Source organism: Dromaius novaehollandiae, chromosome 1 (assembly GCF_036370855.1).
Source record: "Dromaius novaehollandiae isolate bDroNov1 chromosome 1, bDroNov1.hap1, whole genome shotgun sequence".
Lineage (NCBI taxonomy): Eukaryota > Metazoa > Chordata > Aves > Casuariiformes > Dromaiidae > Dromaius > Dromaius novaehollandiae.
Genome location: NC_088098.1, coordinates 156159804 through 156181784, shown reverse-complemented (window position 1 = coordinate 156181784; position 21981 = coordinate 156159804). Strand labels below are relative to the sequence as shown.

Genomic DNA, 21981 nt, shown 5'->3' with positions numbered 1-21981 from the left:
CTCCTGGAAGGACTCCCACAGTTTTTCACTCTCTGTTGGGATGAAAGTTTTTTGAGCTGGAATTAAAAATCAGGACCAAATTCTGTTCTTAGTTATTTCCTTAAATGTATAAATTGTGCCTTTATAATACTGATTTTTTTAATTCTTAAAAAAAAAATTAAAGCAATTGCCTGGTTTTCAGGAGTGTTATAAGGAAAGAAGGTAAGGATCTGCAGAACAGTAAGATTTATTCAGAGAAAGTGTATTTCACTTTAAAGGGAAAAGAATAAACTGATTTTATACCAACAACCAAAAAACCAACCACCCCTAGAGAAAAGAGGCGCACAAATACTTTACTCCTTTCATAAATAATGTATTTTATTGCATATGGCTATTAAGGAGAGCATCCATGATCAATACAGACTAAATACAATACACTACTCTAGTTCCATTTATTCTGGTCTCCAGCAGCATCACATTTATCCTTATATACAGCGTGTACATTGGAAGACACCGCAAGATAAGTTAAGTCTCTTGTCATATCACAATAGCAAGAAATATATTTAACATCTTGATATCCAGAAACAATACATACCCATAAAGAAAACACTGCTTAATAACTGGTTATATAGCAAAAAATATTTTAAATTTAAGGTAAGTCAGGCAAAATGTACAAAGACCCAATATACATTGTGAAGTTTTAGCAAACATAACATTTATACATTTTGGTTCCATTCTGTAAACTAAATTAAGAATGTAAGTATTGCATATGCCTTTGTGAAATATACAGGATAGAGAAGAATTGACTACATTGTCAAGTTTTTGTTTTGAAGTTGCTGTATGCATAATAGCCATTTGTTTTAGTGGCATGACTCCATAATTGGTACAGAGGGCTACTTCAAAATAGAAGTCAAAACGTTGTATTCAGCAGGTACCACATTCAGTGCTACTGTGTGTGTGGCAAGGGGGGTAGGGAGGGGCTGACAAAAAATGTCATCAACTGTATTTGTTTTTCTAGTTCCAGAACTGAACAAGCAGCATTTTAGAATGTTTTAGAACCTTTTTTAGTGCTATTAAAAAGAATCCCAAAGCCCAAACAGATAAATTAGATATTTAAATTGATTTTTAGATCTAATATTGTACAGCCTATGCATTGCTGTGATTTAAAACCCCAGAAAATTACACTGAAAAATAAAGTGTGCCATGGGGTAGGGAAGGAATTAGTTTACATTCATCTTTGTCTTGTAATACAATCCTCAGTTCTAAAAATTCAGCATGTAAGCAGGAAGACTGCATTGCCATTCATTATATTTGTGAGACATTGACTCTCGTCTTCCTTATAGAAAAAAAATCCCAAAAGATAATGCATTGTTAAGAGTGATGTACAGGTTCCACTTAGCACAACGATTTTCAAAAAAAAACCTCACATAACCCAGAAAACCTAGTAATACTTACATGACTATCAGAGCAGGCACTGGGGAGGTACCCTTAAAATGTATATGAACTCTTCAACAAATTTACCAATGGAGAAATGAGGTGACATGACATTCTGCTAGTCCGATGCAACAGCTGTATATGACATTTGTGACAATAGCCACCATATCAGTTGTATTTTCAGAATACAGGGAACGTGACACATGGGTCATCTTGAAAAGAACTCTGGCTAAGTGACTGCAATGTTTCTTCTTTCCCCTGTAATAATGCCTGTAGCTGCAATGACGCTTTTGTGGTAGAAGGCAAGTATCAGGACTTTCTAGATGGCAAGATAATACTGTGTTAACGTTAGCGCTTCAATCTGTCCAATACCCATTATCATCCCTGCATTCCTAGCATGCCTATGTGGATTTTTGGTTACGAGAAATGCAGCTAAGAACAGGGTTAGCTGACAAAAGTGAGCTTGTAAATAGCAGAAAAGGCTTTTGCAATCTGAAGTACCTACATAAACACCTACATAGAGAGGATAAAACAAGTGTGTCAAAGGTAAAGAGAGATACCCCCAATACAGTTTGATGTTTTTAACTTATGTTGCTTAAGTTACACATTTTAACTATTCTGAATCCTTCGTCCAAGTCCGATGCACGGAGTTTTATCTTATTTTAGACTTTTTAGTGCCCACGTCAGGCTTTGTCTGATAAGTAAACACTGCAGCTAGGGATTCAGAACCACCCTGCAGCTGTACGCGTTAGAAGTTCAGTAAGGCTGATGACTGTTCTTGAGAGAGACTCAGCACGGAGATACAGGAGGTCCTGTTGCACACCGACACCGCAAATCCGGCTTTACTTTGAACTGAGGTAGTACTGTGATAGGCTTGAAATTATGCCAGTAAATACCAGATTTTGCTGCTTTAGCAGGTGTTACAGAATCTCCTAATATGCCAAAGAATAAATACAGTTTGTCTTTGCAGAAAAAGGAAATGAAGGCATTGGCCAGTAGTTAAAGAGGCCGGCAGAAAAGTTCCAACTAGCTAAAGAACATCTTGAACTTCTGTCAAAACAGCAGCAAAATGGTACTGTAGATGCCAACAACAGGTAATGAGTTAGGTTGCTTTCCCTTCCTTGCAGATTTGTTGTACAGTTTAGTCCACAACAGTTTGAAAGTTAAGTAACTGTCCAGACCAACGATAACAACAACAAAAAGTAAACCTTAAGCAGCTTCTGTAAAAAAAAAAAAAAAAAATTGCCGAGCAGCTTCTTTGAATGTTGTACTCTGTTGTTTGAGGTCATGGTGATAAAACTAACTCCTTCATTCTGAAAAGAAAAATGAAAGAAAGTCAATACAAGCTGCAACAAAAATTCTTACTGATGATTTAAACAATACAAAAATACCATAAGGAGTTTATTCAGATGGGTTTTCATGGAAAAGCTGTGGAATAACTGCTTTTATATTTGCATACATCACAAGCTTTACAAAGAGAGTAAAGGGAGTTCTTCCCAATCAAATAGTACTTCATTTCTAGAGAACTTTCTGGCTGCTGTCCTTCAAACTAGCAAGACAGGGAAGACAGAATTAGTAAGGAAACCTAAACCCCGCACCCCAAGTTCAAGTTGTGACCCTCACTGGTTTGTATCAATAGCACAGAAAAAGACATCGCAGAAAGCAGGTACCAATTCAACTGTTTTTTTGCCTTGGTGTTATCAAAGACTGCCCATCTCCAGATATTACAAACAAGAGTTTCTTCAAATTGTTTTGTATTGAGGAAAAGATTCTTCTAAAAAAATGTAAACAGGGTGTATAAGGGTGTAACCCTCTAATTTAGCTATCTCATTTACTAAATAACTATTATTCCATAAAGTAAAAAAGCAGGTATGTGAGCAAACAGAAGGAATCTTCTTCAGATTACGGTCTATAAAGCTGCTTTAAAGAGACAAGGTGAATTATACAGTTCATTATAAAGCAACCTGTCCTATTTTAAAGTACCCAGCCAACCCACTTTGTATTTTTTCCACTGCAAAGAATTAATGGAAAATGTGTGCCACTGCCATAATGCAACATGGCCATATTGATAAACTCACAATATTAAGATGGCTTGTTAATGTGGCCATTAAAAATCAGATTTCCTTAGCACTTTGCTCATATAGACTTTTCCAGTTTGCTATAATATTTAAAAAGAAGAAATGCATAAACAATAGTGATCAAAACACTCAAGAGTCTATAAATTTTAACTGAAAAAACACTGACACCTCAATTTGAAAGATGTCAACAAAGTGTCATATCCTGATATAATCTCGGGCTGCAAGATTACATTCATGTCAAGTGCTATTAACAGTGTCTCATTCATTTAATAGTTCATAGTAATTTTTTGATGTTTCTTATTGACCCCAAGCTTACGAATTAGGTGAAAACTCTAGTTTGAAAATGGATTACAAAAGTTTTCCTGAAAATTAAAGTTATTTGGAACACTTTGGGAAATAGCATTTTTATTCTGAAAGGTCTGTAAAGGACATAACATATTAATTTTGACTAGTGCTTTGTCATGGTATGGATATAATATTAAGAATGCACAAGTCAGCATTCATGTATAGTTTTAATTACTTGGGGACCATAAAAGCCAAACATGAAATTATATATGAAACCAAGATGTCAAAGGAAGTGTAGTATTTATGTCACCAAATTTTCATCCATATAAGCTCCTCATAAACCAATACAAAGGATTTTCTTCAAAACCATACAAAATCAAAGGCTGACATATCTTGGCAAGAATGAGAGAATTACTAAATTGCCATCAAATCTTTCACAGCTAAGGTTTACTTAATGAATATGACCTGTCAAAGCCAGTCGGAGCCACTATATGATCAGCTTACTGAGATGTTACTTAGGATTTGGTTTCATGATACAGCGTAAGATGAATTAATAGTTTGCCAAGACCAAAAGGAAAATATGTCACTGCCCCCACTCACCTTCCTATCTCTTTCCTGTTCCTTGCCATTTACTCGGTGCCACTTTTCAGATCAGACAGTAAGTCAATTCTACCCATTCAAACTTCAAAAAAAATTGCTTTTGTTGTTTTATTTTTCAAACTAAGAACTTGATTGGCTTATGATGCAACTGAAGGAGCCCCCAAACTGGAAGTAGGAGAGAAGGGGAAGATGCATACAAGTGGAAGAAGGAGCTGAGGGAGTAGTAGGAAAGCCAAGAAAGAAGGAGGAGGACTTGGAAAGGAGGGAGGGTCAGTGAAATTTCTCTTTTTTGCTGGTGGTGAGCTGTAAATCCAGCTGGCAAGGATGGTGATGATCCCATAACATGAAACTATGCCCCCAAAGTGTTTCTTCAAATCTGGAGTTTGGAATCAAAAGAAAATTATTGCCTTGGCAGAAAGCATCATCCACCAAGGTTGTCTGGGAGAACACGTGGCAATATGGACAGCTCTCGGAAGAGAGCAGAGATCCCTCTTTTGGGGAAGAACTGCCTAACAAGCCATGTTGTTCTAACTTTTGTCCAGGGAAGCAGGATGTGTGCACTTTATGTAGGCAAACAAGTGAGAGATTGAGAATACATCGTGATGCTGCGTTACTGCTTTTCTGTTCCAAATGGAAGCCAACCCACTGACTGAATTTAGGTTACCACTCCATCAAAGTGACCACATGATGGTGAAAGCCAAATAAAGTTTAATAAATAAATAAATAAATAAATAAATCATGTGCTCAAATGGAGAAATCAGAGGGAAAGATTTTGCGCACGCAAAGAACACAAACATATACTTTCAAGAAATATGTCAGGCAAGGATGGTCAATAGCAAGAATTATTAGCACTTCAGTAATTTTGCTGTTGCCCTGACTGCACAACAGGTACTTTCCGGACAGAAGTAAACTGGTGAAGGTGAAGCAGTCCATGCTTCAAAGCACTTCCAAACCTAGATCTCGCAGTTTTGTCGGCGGACAATAGGGACTGTGAGCATAAGCCTAAGAGCCTAGGACAGCCCTATGATGAGCATATCACTCAAAGAGTCTACAGTGGTGACCCATAGTCTTAAACTAGTCCAAAAGTAATCTTCAATTGTGAAACAATTTTCTCTGACTTCAATGAGGCTTGAATCAGGTCTTGAATAAACTTTAAATCAGGAAATGAAAAATAACTACTGCTACCACATAAACCAGATAATACCAGTGTCAGCTTCACAGGAAGCCTACTTTTAAGAAATAAATTGCAAGTTTTATGCTAAAGATAAAATAAGAAGAAAATTTATGTCAATATCACTAATTTTTACTTCAGCCCCTAATATCTTTCATTTAATGGCTATTAATCTAATATCACTAACATCTATCTCATGTCAACACGGCACTTAAATATCTAATCTATGACAATAACCCAAACAAGGATACACTGTTTCTATGCAGGGGCTAAACAAAATTCATATGGGACATGAATATGCTTTTTGATAGCATCATCCCACAGAGACAAACACAAATCAAAATACAAAATATAATACTGTTTCAATGCAGAAGTTTCCTCTAAATGTTTTTTGGGTATTATTAAGAAAACATCCATCATTAGTCCTGAGTTTCCAAAACAACTTGAAGTCATCTGATCCCACTAGTGCTGCTTGTGGAATAGGTCAGATAACGCACATAAAAATTGCTAGAAAGCTAGTAAATATTCACTCGTTAAATATACTGTGAAGAGAATACAACAGTTAGTCAATTAAAGAAGATCCAGTCTGCTTATTAATTTTCAAAGTCAGTAAGCAATGAATAAGGATTTTCTTAATTCCTAAAAATAATTCTCATCTGCTTACACGCATACAAACAGAAACAGCTATTCATGTGGCTCATGGCAAAACATGTTGCTGGTTATTCATAACCAGTAAATTTATTCAACTGGCAGCGCGATCGTTAGAGCGGATAAAGCGTTGGACTTGGAATACCCCGCTCTGCTCCTGGCTTGTGTTGTGACTTTAGGCGAATCGCTTCACGGCTTTGTCCCTTTGTCTCCCCTCCCCACGTCGCCTGCCAAATCGATTAAGGCTCTGATCCTGCTAACTAACTTTTCCTGGAAGAGCAATCCTATTGATATAACTGAATCTGAAGGTTAAGAACGTCTACGTTTGTAGGCTCCGGGCCAGGCCATTAGACGCTACAGCCCAAGCAACTGAATCCCGTCCACAGGGAAATGTCTTTGGCCCCCGGCACCTGGAAGCAAAGCACAGCTCCAGGCGAGGCAGCTGGCCGGCCAGAAAAAGCAAGCGTCCCCAGCTGGCCAGCCAGCCGGGCAGCTGCACGGCTCCGACTACCCACTGGTTCGCTGGAGTTCGGCACGTTGTACCTGCCTGGCTATGCGACAGGAGATAGGTTTACAAGCATATGTATGGATTATGCTGCTGCACCTTAGCAACACCTCCCCTGTGCCAAGAACAGTCAGCATCAGACAACGAGTGGAGGAGGGAGGCAGGCGGCATCACGATGCATGCGGGGAGGGAGGAAAGGCAACGCGCGTCCTGGTGGTGATAACCTGGCGCCTACGTGGTACCCACAGCAGTGGGAGATGGTCTGAACTGCAGTTGCCAAGTGCTTCTTTACTCACATGCGTACATGCACATTGTAAAATCACTGTCTCTAATGGGAGACGGAGATGCAGGGAAAACACACACGGCCCAGCTTCCCAGCAAGACCCCAGCCCTCCTGCTCCCCAGCATATACAATGGGAGCCAAATTCTGACTTAGCTCTTATCATCACTAAGCAATTTACTGAATAATACACTTAGTATTAAGCACACAGGTAGTCCTACTAAGGATAACTGAACAACTCATGTGTTTAGCTACGGGTCTTCACAAGTAACTCCAGGGAATGTGAATGCCATTCAGTAAGACTGCTTATACCAAATAGAGCAGCATTTGGCCATCATCGCAGGTAGAACATTTTCCCTAGCAACACTTCACAGCAAAACATAAACTAGTATGCTGTAACAGTTTAAAAAGTCCACGAATAATATCAATCCAAAACAAAATGCCTCCAGGTTTGATGGGATAAACAAGTTAAGCCATGAAATTAAGATGACATGTTTTGGGGTTTTTGTTTTTTTTTCAAAACAAGTCATGGTTAGTCAGAATTTGAGACATGCGGCCACTAACTAACTATACTCTTTTGGTTTGTTATTTCACTGGGAAACAGTACAGAATGTTATTTGGAAGTTCTTGTTGTTGTTTTATGAATTTAGAAGTGGGCACCAGGTCAATATAGGTTCTTCACGACCAATAACAAAAATTACTGAATTTCTTCAAAGAAGCAAAGCAGGGATGTGGTGGACACAGCTGCCTACATTAAGATGAGCTTTACAGTACTTTTAACTCTTGAATCAAATAGTTAAAATCATAAGATGCATTGAATTGCATTAATATAAAGAAGGAGAAAGATACTATCTTTTGAAGTGGGAAACAAACCACCAGATCATTTGAAAAAGATGCTGTGTGTCAGCACTTACATTTTTTTTTTCTCCAGCACACACATGGGAGAATAAAATGTTCATCTGGTGGCGTGGACAAATTCCCACAATTCATAATGAGTATCAAGTTTCGTCCAAAGATACTAAAATCAAGGACAGTTGTATTTAATGCCATATATTTACACGCATACCAAAATTATTATCACTGTCATCTTTCACTAGAGTACAAGCAACTGAGTCTACAATAGACGTACACACGACAATGAGGACTATGCTTAGTTGATTTCAGAATTTGATATAATTTGCATTTCAATATCATTTTGTCAAGGTTCTCATAGATTTTGTAGTATGAATAACTAAACATTAAAATGTAATTATGTGGAAAATAAAGGATTAAACTTACAAATGCCATTAGAATGAATTTATAGCTAAAGTGCTGGTCCAGAAATGCATTTCCCATATCAATAGTAACAAAAATAGGCACTTTGAATTTGAAATTAAGAAACTAGACATGCTCATTTTTCCAGGATTAATTTAATACATTTGCTATTACACCTCTTAATTTCAGAGCTACAGCCATTGTATACCATTAAATAAGTTTGTATAGATGTGACTTAATCCCATGATTAGGAATAAAATAAATTAAGCAAAAAACCCCCAACATAGCACTATTTGAAATTTGTTCAATTACCCTCTCCCTTGCAACCAGGGTACACTACTGTTTAAAAACGTTAAATGAAATTAAACAAAGTCAAGCGGCTTTCTCTGAGCAAACAAAACATCAGAAAAAAAGTTAGTCCTTTTGGCCTTCCACTGGGAGTTTACAAGAGGGGAAGAACACAAAGTAGAAGATGTGGAAAGTATATAGGAAATATGCCACTGGGAAGATTAGTCTGTGACAGCCAGCCAAAGAGCCACTCTACAGTTCACTTGTTCAGGATTTAGCCATAGTGGAAAAAGAAGTCATGCCCTTGGTTTGTGGCCACTACCATGCAACTGCAACTGCCTCCCACCCTACAAGCCCTCACTCTATTTCCCTCTCAAGGAAGACGCAAAACCAGAACACTGGAAACATGGTCTCAGTTAGACTGTTGGCTCGATTTTTACAGATCCTTCTGGCAGTGAGGGGGTAGAAGTCTTCCCAAGAACAGATTAATGGCAATAAGCAAACTTTAGTAACACTGCTTTGCATACAAAGCGAGGCTGGAAGTTTCCTATGAGAGACCAAATTTTTGCAAAACAACATACTCGCCTTGTAAGTGACGAAGGGCGAGAGAGGAAGGGATTTGTGACTAATACATTGTACAACCTACCAACCCCACCCTCTCAGACACAACCCAAATGACCGAATTAGCATGTCTGCCCCTGCAGCATAGGTACGTTGGGTGATATTCTCAACTAACTTCAGGCATCTACAATGTCCTCTGCACCTCCGACCCAGTCACCCTGTGAGGAGCTGGGATAACTAGATTCTTACAGGCAATGGAAAGAAACAGGCACTCCTAAGCAACAGTTCATCTGCTCTATTTTATATACTACGTTAGGATTAAATGAGTAAGAGTTATGAAAGATCACGGAGTCTGTGAGGAGTATGACCTAGCATTCATCTTAAAAGCAGAGAGCATATCCTTTTAAACACACGCTTACATACCATTTGTCCCTCTTCTGCTACATACTGCTAGTCATTAACAGGGGTAACAAGGTCTGACAAGAAAGGAGAGCTCGCACAGGTGTAGCTTGCTAGTCTCACACACTGCCTACTGAAATGCCGTCAATGTTGGTGGACCTATTTCAGATAGATGGCAGGGGAAAAAAAGAAAAAGCAGAATCAGACTTCAGGTTGGATCCACAAGTGAGAAAGTGACAGCCATTTTAGACAGCGGTGTCCAATGCTGATGTCCAATAGCTGCTCCTAAACCATTGGGTTATGTTCATCCACATGCCTAAACACACAATGCCAGAGTGCTCTCAAAAAGCTGAAAGCATGCTTTTTCTCTCACCTGGGAAAAAAAAAGGCAATGTTTTCCAGTGAATAAATTGAAGAATTACTCATAATAAACTTTTAAATATTCATCAAACAGGGATAAAGACGCATATAAGTTGTGGAAGCCATGTTCACTCTGCCTTTCCACTACAATGGGTTATCTAATTATTCCATTAAAATTGCTTCAGTAAGGAAGAATGAGAGCACTCTGCCACAGAATATATGGCTAAAACATGCTAGGGGTGGGAAGCGGGGGAAAGAGGATTTAGATATTTTCAGGCAGAAAGGTAATGGATGCAGGTCAGTACTGGGTGACTGGTCTAGCCACTGAAATATTGCGGTCAGGGGAACAAAAACACTTCTTCCAGGCGCTCTTTGATCCCTGCCTCCATCACTGACAAAAGGGCTTAGGCACCCAATACCGAAAGAGGTTTCAGGTTTACAAAGTCTGTATGGAGACTGGAGCATCCCTCTGTCCTAAAGGAAGATATTTATCTTCAGAGTGGCATGTTTTAAAACACAAGGCTCTCCTCAGCTTTCACAACCAACTACCTGTGAGTTTTGCAAACCAACTTTTGGACTGCTTGCCATTTGGACTGAAATACCCCTCGCATTATATGCCTCATTTATGCTTCTAACCTGGCATCTAAACTCACTGGGTGGTCACACACTAAATGTTAGGCTGACTATTACAGCTCTTAGGTTTTCACTGTAGGATACGTGTCCAGGGAGATGCTTCTTGAAGAAGCCTTCTTGAACCATGATGTCGTTGCTGAAGCAGCAAATGCTGAAGATTCCTTATTCTGGCACAGGAGAAAAATACGGGGAGTGAAGGAAGGAAGAGAGAAAGCAGGGAAGGCTAAGAGGAACAATCTGGCATGGATGGTAGGTAGGTATGATGTAAATGAACACCAAACAACCCAGCCTCAGAGACATAAAAAAGAAACAATTTCTTGGGCAATCTTTATCCTACTGCTTTCTCTTGTTGTCATATCCTCACTTACAACTCTGAGCATCTGGTGGTGGAATAGAAAAACATTTTAATAAATGATTTTCTGTTTCGTATCAATGCTTTTCTAGAAATCTTTCCTGTTATCACTTTTGTGAATCAGTTAGTCATAGGGGAGTGAGAGAGAGAAAGCTGGGCAAGAAGTCACAGGTGTCATGTTCCCAAAGAAGAGACCAAAAGACCCCTCCTAAAAACCATGAAGTGAAATGAACAATGTAACACAAGAGCACCCATACGGAAGCAGACTAAGGACTCCTCTAGCCCAGTTTCTTGTGTCCAACAGTGGTTAAAAGCAGAAGCCTAAGCAAGAGTGTAAGAACAAGACAATACAGAGATACTTCCCTAATACTCATCCAGCCCCCAATAGCATACAGATCAAGGACCACTGTGTCTAGCCTCTCCTGGAAACTTTTAGCATCCGGTAGCCTGGAGCTTCAAACCTTAACTTCATGCTGTGAGAAGAATAATTTCCTTTTGTTGGTTCTGAACCTTCCACACGTTAGCTTAATGTCCCCAACAAGGTCTTAATCCCCTGTATAGTTAAGAGTCACTGTGCCAAATATCATTGCACAATGTCCTTCATTTATTCTACATATCGAGACACTCAGCAACAGAACTGCAACTCTCCCATACGGGTGTTTCCTATCTACAATCTGAGAGCACAGTATAAACACTGAAGAACATAGCTCCCAAACATTTCCACGCAATCCTGCAAAATTGGGAAGAAAAGCTCTGTACAACTGGCCAACATTTTCTGCAGAATTCTTGAGAGAAGCAAAACTATGCTGTATGTAACCTGAAAAGGTTTCTAGTGCTTTGATGGAAAGTCAGTTACACAGTATATATGGATGGTGGTAAAGGGAGGAAAAGGAAATTCCCTATCAGAAGAAAAAAAAGTATCTACAGATGTCCAGTGTTTCTCAACAAAGGTCACTATTTCATTTATTTTGCCCACTGACTTAAAACATTGTCTTACAAGACTGAAAAAACAGGTGAAAAAGAGATATTTTCTTTTTTCGTAGTTTCCTAATGGGTTCTCAATATTTGACATATAGATAGCGTCTACAATTTATTATGATTTTAACCAGGCCCTTCCCAATATATTAACACAAATAAGATATTTTTTCTCTTTTTTTTTTTTTTTTGAGGCTTATTCTGTCCAACTGTTTAAAGCCTTTCTTTCATGAGACCAAGTTAGAATCCTTTTCTCACATTGAAAGAATAAGCTGATGTGCTTTGGAGCTTATAAAAAAAGTAAGAACAGTTTGTTTTCTCAATTTCAAATCTTTTGAAGTATCATTTACTGAGAATCTTTAAATAGCTAAATATGTCACTTCAGCGATTAATCTCATTGTGCGTAATATTACCCCTGTTCTTTTAAAAATATGTCCCTACTAGTCCACTTGTTAATACAGTAGCACAAATCAGGTTACGCCCTTAATCTTTTGCCTTTATTAACTCCTTCTATCATATATAAACTTTGTATCAAAAAACTAAAATATTTACATTAATAAAGCTAGAGTCTCCTTATTTTAAAGGATTTTAAATTTTATACATTCTGTATTTTTTATATTTTCGTTGTGCTTAGAAATCTCTATTAATGGAGCCTGCAGTTCCAGGCACTGTGCATGCACATAAGGAGAATATATTTCTCTCCTAATCACAGTGAATTAATTTAACTGAAGAAAATTGTGATTATGAGTTGTTATCAAATGTATTGTGCCTGTTAGTAATTAAATACTTGTACTAGCAACACATAAAAAAAGAACTGAAAATAAAACACTCCAAAAAAGTGCTTGGGGAGGAGAATACTATGAAAAGACTAAACTTGTCAGAAAAAGCTATATAATATAATCTTGCAAAAACATATTCTTACTTGTTGCCAGACCACTTCCAACTCTTTCATGACAGGGTGGAAATAAAGACAAAAACAAAACAAACTTTATCAGTTCATCATGCATAAGGAGCACAGCTCCACATCTACAGTTCAAGCCATAACCAGCAGATTTTCCTCCAAGTAGAAAAAGTTACAGAGGGTCATTGGCTTGCGATATGCTCATGAAACCTAACAACCAGCAACCACCAGGTTCAGCGTGCTGTCAGGGATGCACTTCTTAACACAGAGATGAGAACCTGTTTAGATCTGTGAATATTTTTTTAAGATTTTAAAATACTTCTGCAGGAAAATTATAGTTCAAAAGGTCAGAAATAAACTTAGTTTATAGCTGGTCAAATACATTTTTAGCTCTCTCTCTGCTCATTAGAGTATTACAGCTGCTATTTTACAAACATTTATGCATATAATCTATATAACCCAAAATGAAAATTTAAAAATCCCGCCTTAGAAATAGTTTTATATAGAGAGAAACCAGTCATAACTGAAGACACTCAAAAAGACTATGGCGGTACCAAAACAAGGCAGGGGGCTCCACTGATAGCTCTGCAGCCCCAATCTGTTAGACCAGGAGCAGCAGCCAGGGAACTCCCGGAGCGCTCAGGGGCTCCCCCTTGCCCTCTGGGGTTGTTTTTTCCCCCCAACCCACCACAAGGAGTATCAGGAGACAGGATGGGGTTTGGGAAATGATGCAAATCTGGGCCCTTTTTCAGCATGAAGCCAGAGGGTGACGGGAGTACACGTCATGAACGCAGGGGCTAGAAAATGCTCCTGGTCCCCCAGTTCAGACATGGGATTTGGGAGAGAGATCCTGCCCTGAACCAAAAGAATTCAGCAAATACTTTATAGTACTTCCACAGAGAACAATCAAAACAATCAAAAAGCCTTATCTTCTTTTCAGGTACACAGTGGGCTATGGTCATCTCTCAAGATAACGTTTATGAAAGTACTTGAGATGGACAGTTAAAGACATGGAGACAGGCTCTTGTTAGCTTCATTAGAACGTATGCTTGCTGGCAGCTAAACATGGCACTGCGGTTATCATCTTAAAGGAAGATTCACAAATTTAGTGAGGTGTCTAATCCCTGTTGAAGTCAACACATTTGTCAAACTGAGCCTTAGTACCTATCGCTCCTGAGCAAGCCACAAAATCGCCTTGACAATAACCATTCTCTGGCTAACATTATCCCCCAGCAGATTTTTCATACTATTCTTTCAATAAACAGGCAAAACCCCCTAGCAATCCATGCAAAAGGATGACTCAAAGAATATATTTTTAAATTTCTTGTTTGCAAATTAGATTGTATCCTTCCCTGCATTAATTGCATTTATGAGAAATAATAAAAAAGTTATTTTTATGTTGCATTTTTTAAAAACAGACTTTGTTTAAAGGGCACCTGTAACTTCCTTTAAAATGTGCTCTGAATTTGATCTCTAGATGAAGTAGCACTTCTTTCTGAAGCTGATATGGACTGTATTGCCTACAGAAGCTGGTGTTTTGTTAAGATATGAAAGGAGAGGAGGTATTTTTGGCACATTGGCATCATGAAAATCCATCCACATATCACACCTGGAAGCTAACTGATACTCCATTTGAAAGCAAGGGGAAAAGCTCAGTAAACTGTTTTGAAAAGTAATTCTGGTGTTTAAAATTTATCTCCTGAGAACACCAGTTTAAGAACTGGAAGTTGGTCATAAACTAATTTGTGAAGGTGGAAAGCATGCAGAAGAATAACCTCTGTCTTACTGACATTTTACTTCTTCCTCAAGCAAGAAACACAAGTTGTACTGAATGAATGAGGTTGTTCCTAGCTCCACTGAATGCCTCTTGAATCCTCCTTATCTAACCAGCTACCTGGAGACATAAAGTGAAACAAGCCTATATTCATCAGCTCTGCTAGGGCAAATAGATGCCAAAGCTTCACTTTTAAGAAGAGTAGCTAAGAAATGTGAATATAAAATGCCAAGTTACCTACCCTAAGACATGCGACGAATCTCAGCTTGAAAAACAACAAAATATGCGTTGTTGTCTTAACTGTGAGACCTTAGGTACAAAATATGTGAGCTTCCCTAAGTAAAAAAAAAGCTTGTTTGCTTATCATTTGAATATGAAAGATACTATGCTCTCAAAGCAGTATGCTTTCATAGCATTTTCTCAAAGCTTCAAAGACACTTTTTAGAACAACAAAAAATTAATATCATTTGTGTACAATATTGCTAACTCCAGAGCACATTATGGACTTTATTCTGTAATTACCAGAGCTCTCACTACATATTTACAGAAACGAAGCTGTACTCTGCTGTTTCAAGAGTTTTGTTTTCTCCTCATCTCACAGTGCTCTTCACACATGCATTTTTGTTTTGTTTTGTTTTATGGCTGGTCTGATTTGCTGGAGTATAAATATGTCTATAAGCAACCAATAAGGCTTACTTTTCTTAGTAAGTTCACCTCATATTTTGAAAAACACCTTCTACCTATAGCAGTACATCTGACCACATGACTATACAACTGAAGCTATCATCTTTTACCATTGTATTATATTGCCAGGACTGTTTCTATAAAACAAACAGATTAAAAAACATCTTTGTCACTTTGACAAAGTTTGGCTCTAGTCCCACCAATGCTTGGCAGAGAATTCCCCTAGACTTCAGTGAGAGTTTCCAGTATACAAAGACTTGCATGTATTTTTTTCTGTTGCCAGCATCCTAGCATTTTAAAGATGTTTAGGACATCACAAGTAGGTGTTGTGAACATTTCAGGAAGTCACAATAAAGAACTAGAGCTTCCTGTGGGATAGCAGTAGATGAGGCTTTATAAAAGTTAGAATGCTGTTTTAGAAACACTTTTTGCAAAGAACAGAAAAGGAAAGAAAAGGCACAGACAATGCACATGAAATACAAAATACATTCATATTTTTACAAAATATAAATGTTTCCCCAGAGGTGCCTATGGCTTTAAGATATAAGTTTGTTTCAAAGTTGTGAGGACATGATATCCTTGCATATTTCATGTATTGTGACTGACCAGGAAACATATTGAAAAGCATTCAGTCAACAGTGCAGCAGCTGCATAGCTAGAGAAAACACAAATCCCTTTTAATTTCACATTTACTGAACAAGTACAATACATCATAAACTAACCAGAGAGAGTACAGTCTAGGTCAGGCAGAAATACTTAGCTATATCCAGCTGATACACATACACAGCAAACATCAGTCTCATTTCAAGTCCTTCTGCTTAAAATAGACTAAATATGGTAAGACTCATCTCACCAAATCTTAGCCGTCCAGAAGCTGGCTGTTCCATTTATGCTAAGAGTATAGGCTCCCTCTATAGTCAGGGAAGAGAAAGCAGTATAAAGACTAGGTATAAAGACCCACAACGACTTGGTCGGACCTACCTCTTCACTATTGGAAAGATCGGTGCCTTTAAAGTGACTACATATGGAAGCTAGACTTCATTTTAAGAGGACTGTTTTGGTAGGCACCTAATGAGGAGCAAACAAGGTGTCTATGGGGTGGGCCAAACCTATTAGCTCTAAATATAGTGTAACAACTCTGGCTAGACAAGAAAACCCACATATATATGGAAATCTAAAATAGGAATATCTACCCTTAATATGCACTGGCGATACGCTTACTGGAATCAGCAACACTGAAGGAATTAAGCAGCTTCACTCCATTTTCTAATATGCAGTTACTCTACTTGCAGAATGCATATATTAATACCCCCCTAAGATTTTGAAGTCATGTGGTCATTGATAAACTGGCCTCGAAATAAGGTATTTCGGTCCATTAATTATACTCATGTGTCCACCAGACACAGCCCAGCCCAGCTGAATTCCACAAGACCTGTAAGGAAAAACAGGGTCTCCTCTCAAATTGTCTCCTCTCCAATACTCTCCTTTGGTTTGCAAATAACCCTAAGCAGTCTATGCTAAACAATCATACTGAAACTTCTCAGCAGCAGTCACAAGATGCCTGTTTACAAGCAGGAAAAAAAACAAACCAACCAACCTGAGGCACTAATAAAAGGCACAACAACTCTAAAAATGTTTTCCAGTTTGATGCCTCAGCCTCACCCACAACCATCAAAAGTCTCTAAGCAAAAAAAGTCCAGATTCAACCTACATTTGAGATAAAAGAGACCACAGAAATAATTTCCTTTACAGCAGGTATAAAACTTGGACAAAATCACTTAAGTGAGAAAACATGTCCATAAAACACATATAATATAAACCCAACACGAACAGGCTATAAATGACAGGTTCCTCAATATCAGATGTTTCCAAATTACAGTCCATAGACCACTTCAGAGCTGGCAGTTTATACCGTATTACAGGTCCTTGTTTCCAGTAGCTAATTTAAATTAAAAAAAAAGAAAAAAAATAATTCAAGTAATTATTATGATTCCAGAAGAATATGACGTGGTCGCAAATGGTCCAAAAAGAGATCTAAGACAACTCATAACTAAGAAGAGAAATGGTCCCAAACCTCCTTAGTGATACCTGACCCTGCTATGAAAAATCTTGGAAACTCTGTCACAGTAAGATTAAGGAGAAGTTTTAAGAAAGGTGCCGCCATACCCATCAATACAAATATACGTGTTAGGGAAAAAAAGCTCTAGTAGCATCTGATCCAATGAAGAAAACAGAATTTCAGACTTACAAGACATGAGGCAATACGGGTCATTCTGACAGTTACAGTCATAGCCTCAGTATGCTACGTTCTGAACTAATAAAGGTACCCCATATTTCTAATTGTTTTCCTAAACTAAATCATAGAGTTTGGCAAGGGTTTCCTGCTCCTGGATTAGCTGACAATTACTGAATGTAATTCATTCTAGCGCTGTGCTTATTCTTTAACTGATGAGAAAACAGTTTGCCATTTATTAAATACACTTTATTTCCTGCTTCCAGGTAAGAATTTGCTGTGTTTGTACATGATGCAAATAACCAATTAATATCTTTTGTAACACATACCAAAATGTCTTTCACATCCATCAAATGTGAAATGTCTCTTAGACTACAGAAGCAAAACAAAATCTTACTGAGGTTCACACACACAAACATGCACACACAGGTACAGAACACGTGCAGTAGATGTACACATACGTACACTCCAGTAAGATAAAGCTACTCCACAGTTCAAAAAAGCAATGATTTTACATAATAACAAAAAAGGATACAATGAAGAACAAACAGTTCCAATAAAAGACCTACTTCTCTTCCGCTCTGCAATCTTCCTGCAGAACCTGATAGCACTTGGCCTCCAGAGTGGAATGAAGAAGAGTCAGTTACTTAGGTGGCTTTTTACAAAGCGCATGGGAAAATGCCTGAATGAGGCAAACAAAAAATTTGTGCCTGACAAAGGGGACGAGATCTGAAACAAACTAATAGGAAACACTAAGCAAAGAAATATTTCTTAGTGCTCACAACATCTTCAGAGTTAACATCCCTGACTAAGGATAAGAGGTATACACTTCAATCCACTCAAGACAGAGAGCCCAGAGTTGTCTCTTACACTTAAATGCTTCCCATCAATCCTCAAAGGAGCACACTATTTTCTGTTTTAAATTCACTAAGTAAGGAACAGTTAAAACACTTGCCCCCAGAAAGGAAAGGTATGACTTCTATGCCTTTCTAAACCTAGATCCACTCAAACCCATGCCTTCCATCTCTGAAGTCCCAGAGTTAAGTCCCAGTTACATGTTTTAAACTCCCATCATGACCACCACTAATGTTATTAGTAAAAATCAATAAAATTATATTCTTTGGCAAAGGAATGATTAGTACAATAGAAGCCTGAGCCTACAAGAGAAAAAGTATCCTGTAAATAATTCTTTGTAAAAAAAAACAGTATGGTTGAAATGTTGTCCCCTTATAAAGCCACAAGAAAAGAAAAAAATCTAATGAGGGGTGAGAGTAGAAGAAAACATTGTAGTATTTTCTCTCCACATGATGACAGAGCGCCTATACAGCCAGCATGGCAAGTTAAAGCTTGCCATGTTCGTGATGGATGAAGCAGTCTCAAGTCTTGGGGAATAATTTCAGGCTCACAGAGCACTCTATAAGTGACCTTTTGTGACGATGCCCTGAAACAGCAGTGTGGTATCTAAACATCTTACATAGCTCACTGACAGCACAGACCAACTCCCTCCACATTAAAGCACTCCAGTTTAACCATGCTCATTCAAGCTGCAAGATCTAGGCTATTGTTTCTTTTTCCTAGGGTAGTCAAGTATACATTTATTAAAATAATGGAGTCTAGCAACCTATTTCTTAAGAGCCAAATTCTGGTTCAACTCAAATCAATAACAATAAAGTTACCACTTTCACTGCTGTCAAGTTCTGACTTCATGTTGCCTTTTTTTATTATTATTATTCACAGACGCACAATCTAGTATCGCCGTATCGTAAACAGCTTTTAGTTTACTGTCACTTGAACATTCATACTAATGGAAAAAAATTAAAGAAGACCTGGCCTAGAAATCACTTTCAGTGCTGAAACAAAATATATATTCATATATATTTATATTCATATCTGGAAACCACTCTATTGGCTAACATTCAACAACTGATTACTACCAATTTCTTTAGTTAGTACCCACATGTTCTACTACTTATTCAGAATACACTAGTTACTGCTAAAATTAGAAGCTGACTTTATATAGGAATTTCATATTTAAGGATTAAAACAGAACACTGTAATAACGAGTTACCTTTTTATAGAAGAATTTCATCAAGAGAGCACTCCCATCCTACCACTCATTTGCGCATGCCAAAATCTCTGATATTTGTCAGAGTAACTGGTAAAATACTGAGGTTATACATTCATAAGCACTCCCATCTTAAGTTTATAGCAAGCTCCCTCAAGTATTCTGTGCCTCAGGATCATATAGATGTTTATTCTTAATGCTCCTCCCCATACCCATTTCCCTGTAACTCTTCTTAAAGTCATAGAGCGCTAATTCTATGGCTGCCACTGTGACTTTACTGCTCAATAAATTATGCACCCTTTTATTAATTACATTTGGATATGGAATCAAAGTTGTAGAAAATGTTCCAAGTTTTCATAATATTAGATTAAAACTAATTAACTGTAAATAATTTTATTACAAAGAGACTATCTCAGAGTTCACAAACTTTAATATTAATCACCATCATGTTTTTTAATTAACAATTTTTGCTCATGAGTGTTAAGACAAAAGCATAAATTTTCTTCTTATGTTAAAAAGGCAGTATCGTTAAAATTAATGTTTTGCTAATTTTGACAGAAATAATCGCTCAAGGCTGAAACCTGTCTTGAAAGATCCAAGTCTACCTTCCAACAAACATTTTCAAATGTTTATGTTGTAAAAATATATGGTATTACGACACAACTGAATGGAACTGCCTCACGGAAGAATTTCTCCTCCACCTTCTAGATCCAAATTTCATAATTCCCTTGCCGGAAGTCTTTGTCTGGTATCAGTGAAAATTTTGTTTAAACACTTGATCTCGGATTTGCTCTTTCTACATTTTAAAGGAAACTAAGTACTCCATCTTTTCTGGGCAGATTCTTGTTCAAGAACACCATCAGGAAGCCTGTTTCTTCTCTACTGGAAATTGTTCATCTCCGTAAATCTATCCTGGCATTTCAGCAAGTAAGATACTTCCATGACTGTCTTGATCAATATCATTACTATACTATAAATAAAAAGAAAACCAAACCTTTACTGGAGTTTTTGAAAAAAATCAGCAACATAAAAACTGGTAAAGAAATAGAGAAGAAATTTGCTATAATTTCTCAATGAGTCAAGCGCTGCAGAGAACACTAGTTTAAGCAGTCAGCTTGGCCACATTAAGTGTTTTCGTATTAACGAAACAGAAATCCGATGACATTGGCATTCATGTGTCAATTCTATTCTTATTTCTTAAAAATAACACTGAAATGTACTATTGATAGTTACTGTAAATACTTTCTATAGTCTCACTTATCTCCATCAATGAAAGCAGACTTAGCCACTGTCATTATTGCTTTCTTGTTCTTAAGCAACCATGCCTCCTATATTAAAGTAAAAGTTAAGCCTAACTCTCCCCCAGAAGACTTTCATCTGAATGTCTTGTTCAATCAACTCCTGAGTAGCTCCTGCTGAGCAAAAGCCTAGACCCAAAAGAAAAAAAAAAATCTTCTAAATTATCATTCTATACATTAGTTTGACAATGGAACCCAATTTAATGAGGGGTTAAACGGGACATTAGGACTGTCTGAAACACTACTTTTAAATAATACATTGTCTGGGAGATCACAATCCAAGAGGCAAACCTAAAACTGTTTAGATCTTATTCCTTTCAATTTAACATTTTTCATTGACATAATTTTCCAACTGTTACTCATATGATTTATGATTTGCCTTTGACTTAAGAAAAGCAAAGTCCCCTATCTTAAGTCTCACTTCTAGCATGATTCTTCATCTACTTTAAATTGTGTAACAGATCTGGAAATTGAAAGCACCAAAAAGAACAATGACTTTCATACCTTATACTCATCATCACTGCACTTTTCAAATAATTTTTTTTTAAAAAAGCATCACTTGGAGAAATTGTACAGCATGGAAAATTTGCCACTACGTTCTGCCGTTTCTAAGAAACTTCTGCTGTTTCTGGTATCAGCAAGTTTGCTATTTTGGCATTACACTAAAGTCCCAGTGCCTCCATTTCTGACCCCTTCAAACAAAAACAAGCTGCTCAACAATGTCTAATCCGTGCGTCATGTAATCCTGCTTAATACTCTACAAACTCTGGGTAATATTTGGGTAGTTTTTAAATTTAGCAAAGAACATCCTGGCCTACTTCAAAGACATCCTCGCCTTGGGTAGCGTCCCCTAGAAACATCTCCCATTTTCATTTCAAACAAACAAAAAAAGCAAACAAACATAAATGCATAAGAAAAGTTAACAAAAAGACAAATTAAGAGATCCTGGCCTACTGATATAATAACAACATGTAATGTTACAAATCAAGTGACTGAAACAGGAATGCATTGTGCAACCACCAAAGACAGCATCCATAAATAATTAGAGAGACGTTCTTACTTTTCAACACAGCGTTGGACCCATCTAAGCGCACAAGGCTCGACCCTACATGGGGACTGCAGACCTCTCCCTTCTAGCAATGCAATAGACTCTTCTGCAGATTATTATGGCACCACAAGCTAAATTATGCGTGTGTTCTTACCATCTACACAGAGCTACCAAAC

At 37.6% G+C, this 21981-nt stretch overlaps 1 protein-coding gene across 2 annotated transcripts in view; it reads right to left on the bottom strand.

Annotated features, from left to right (window-relative positions):
* Positions 1-331: 331 nt before the first annotated feature.
* The window catches only part of IRS2 (insulin receptor substrate 2), a 32880-nt gene continuing 11230 nt past the window's right edge, over positions 332-21981 (bottom strand). For both annotated transcript variants that reach the window (XR_010386785.1, XM_026102460.2), the window contains one exon: positions 332-2726. Coding sequence is in view for 1 of the 2 variants with exons in the window: in XM_026102460.2 (XP_025958245.2) it covers positions 2722-2726 (5 nt within the window). In the remaining variant the exon portion in view is untranslated. The remainder of the gene's footprint in view (positions 2727-21981) is intronic.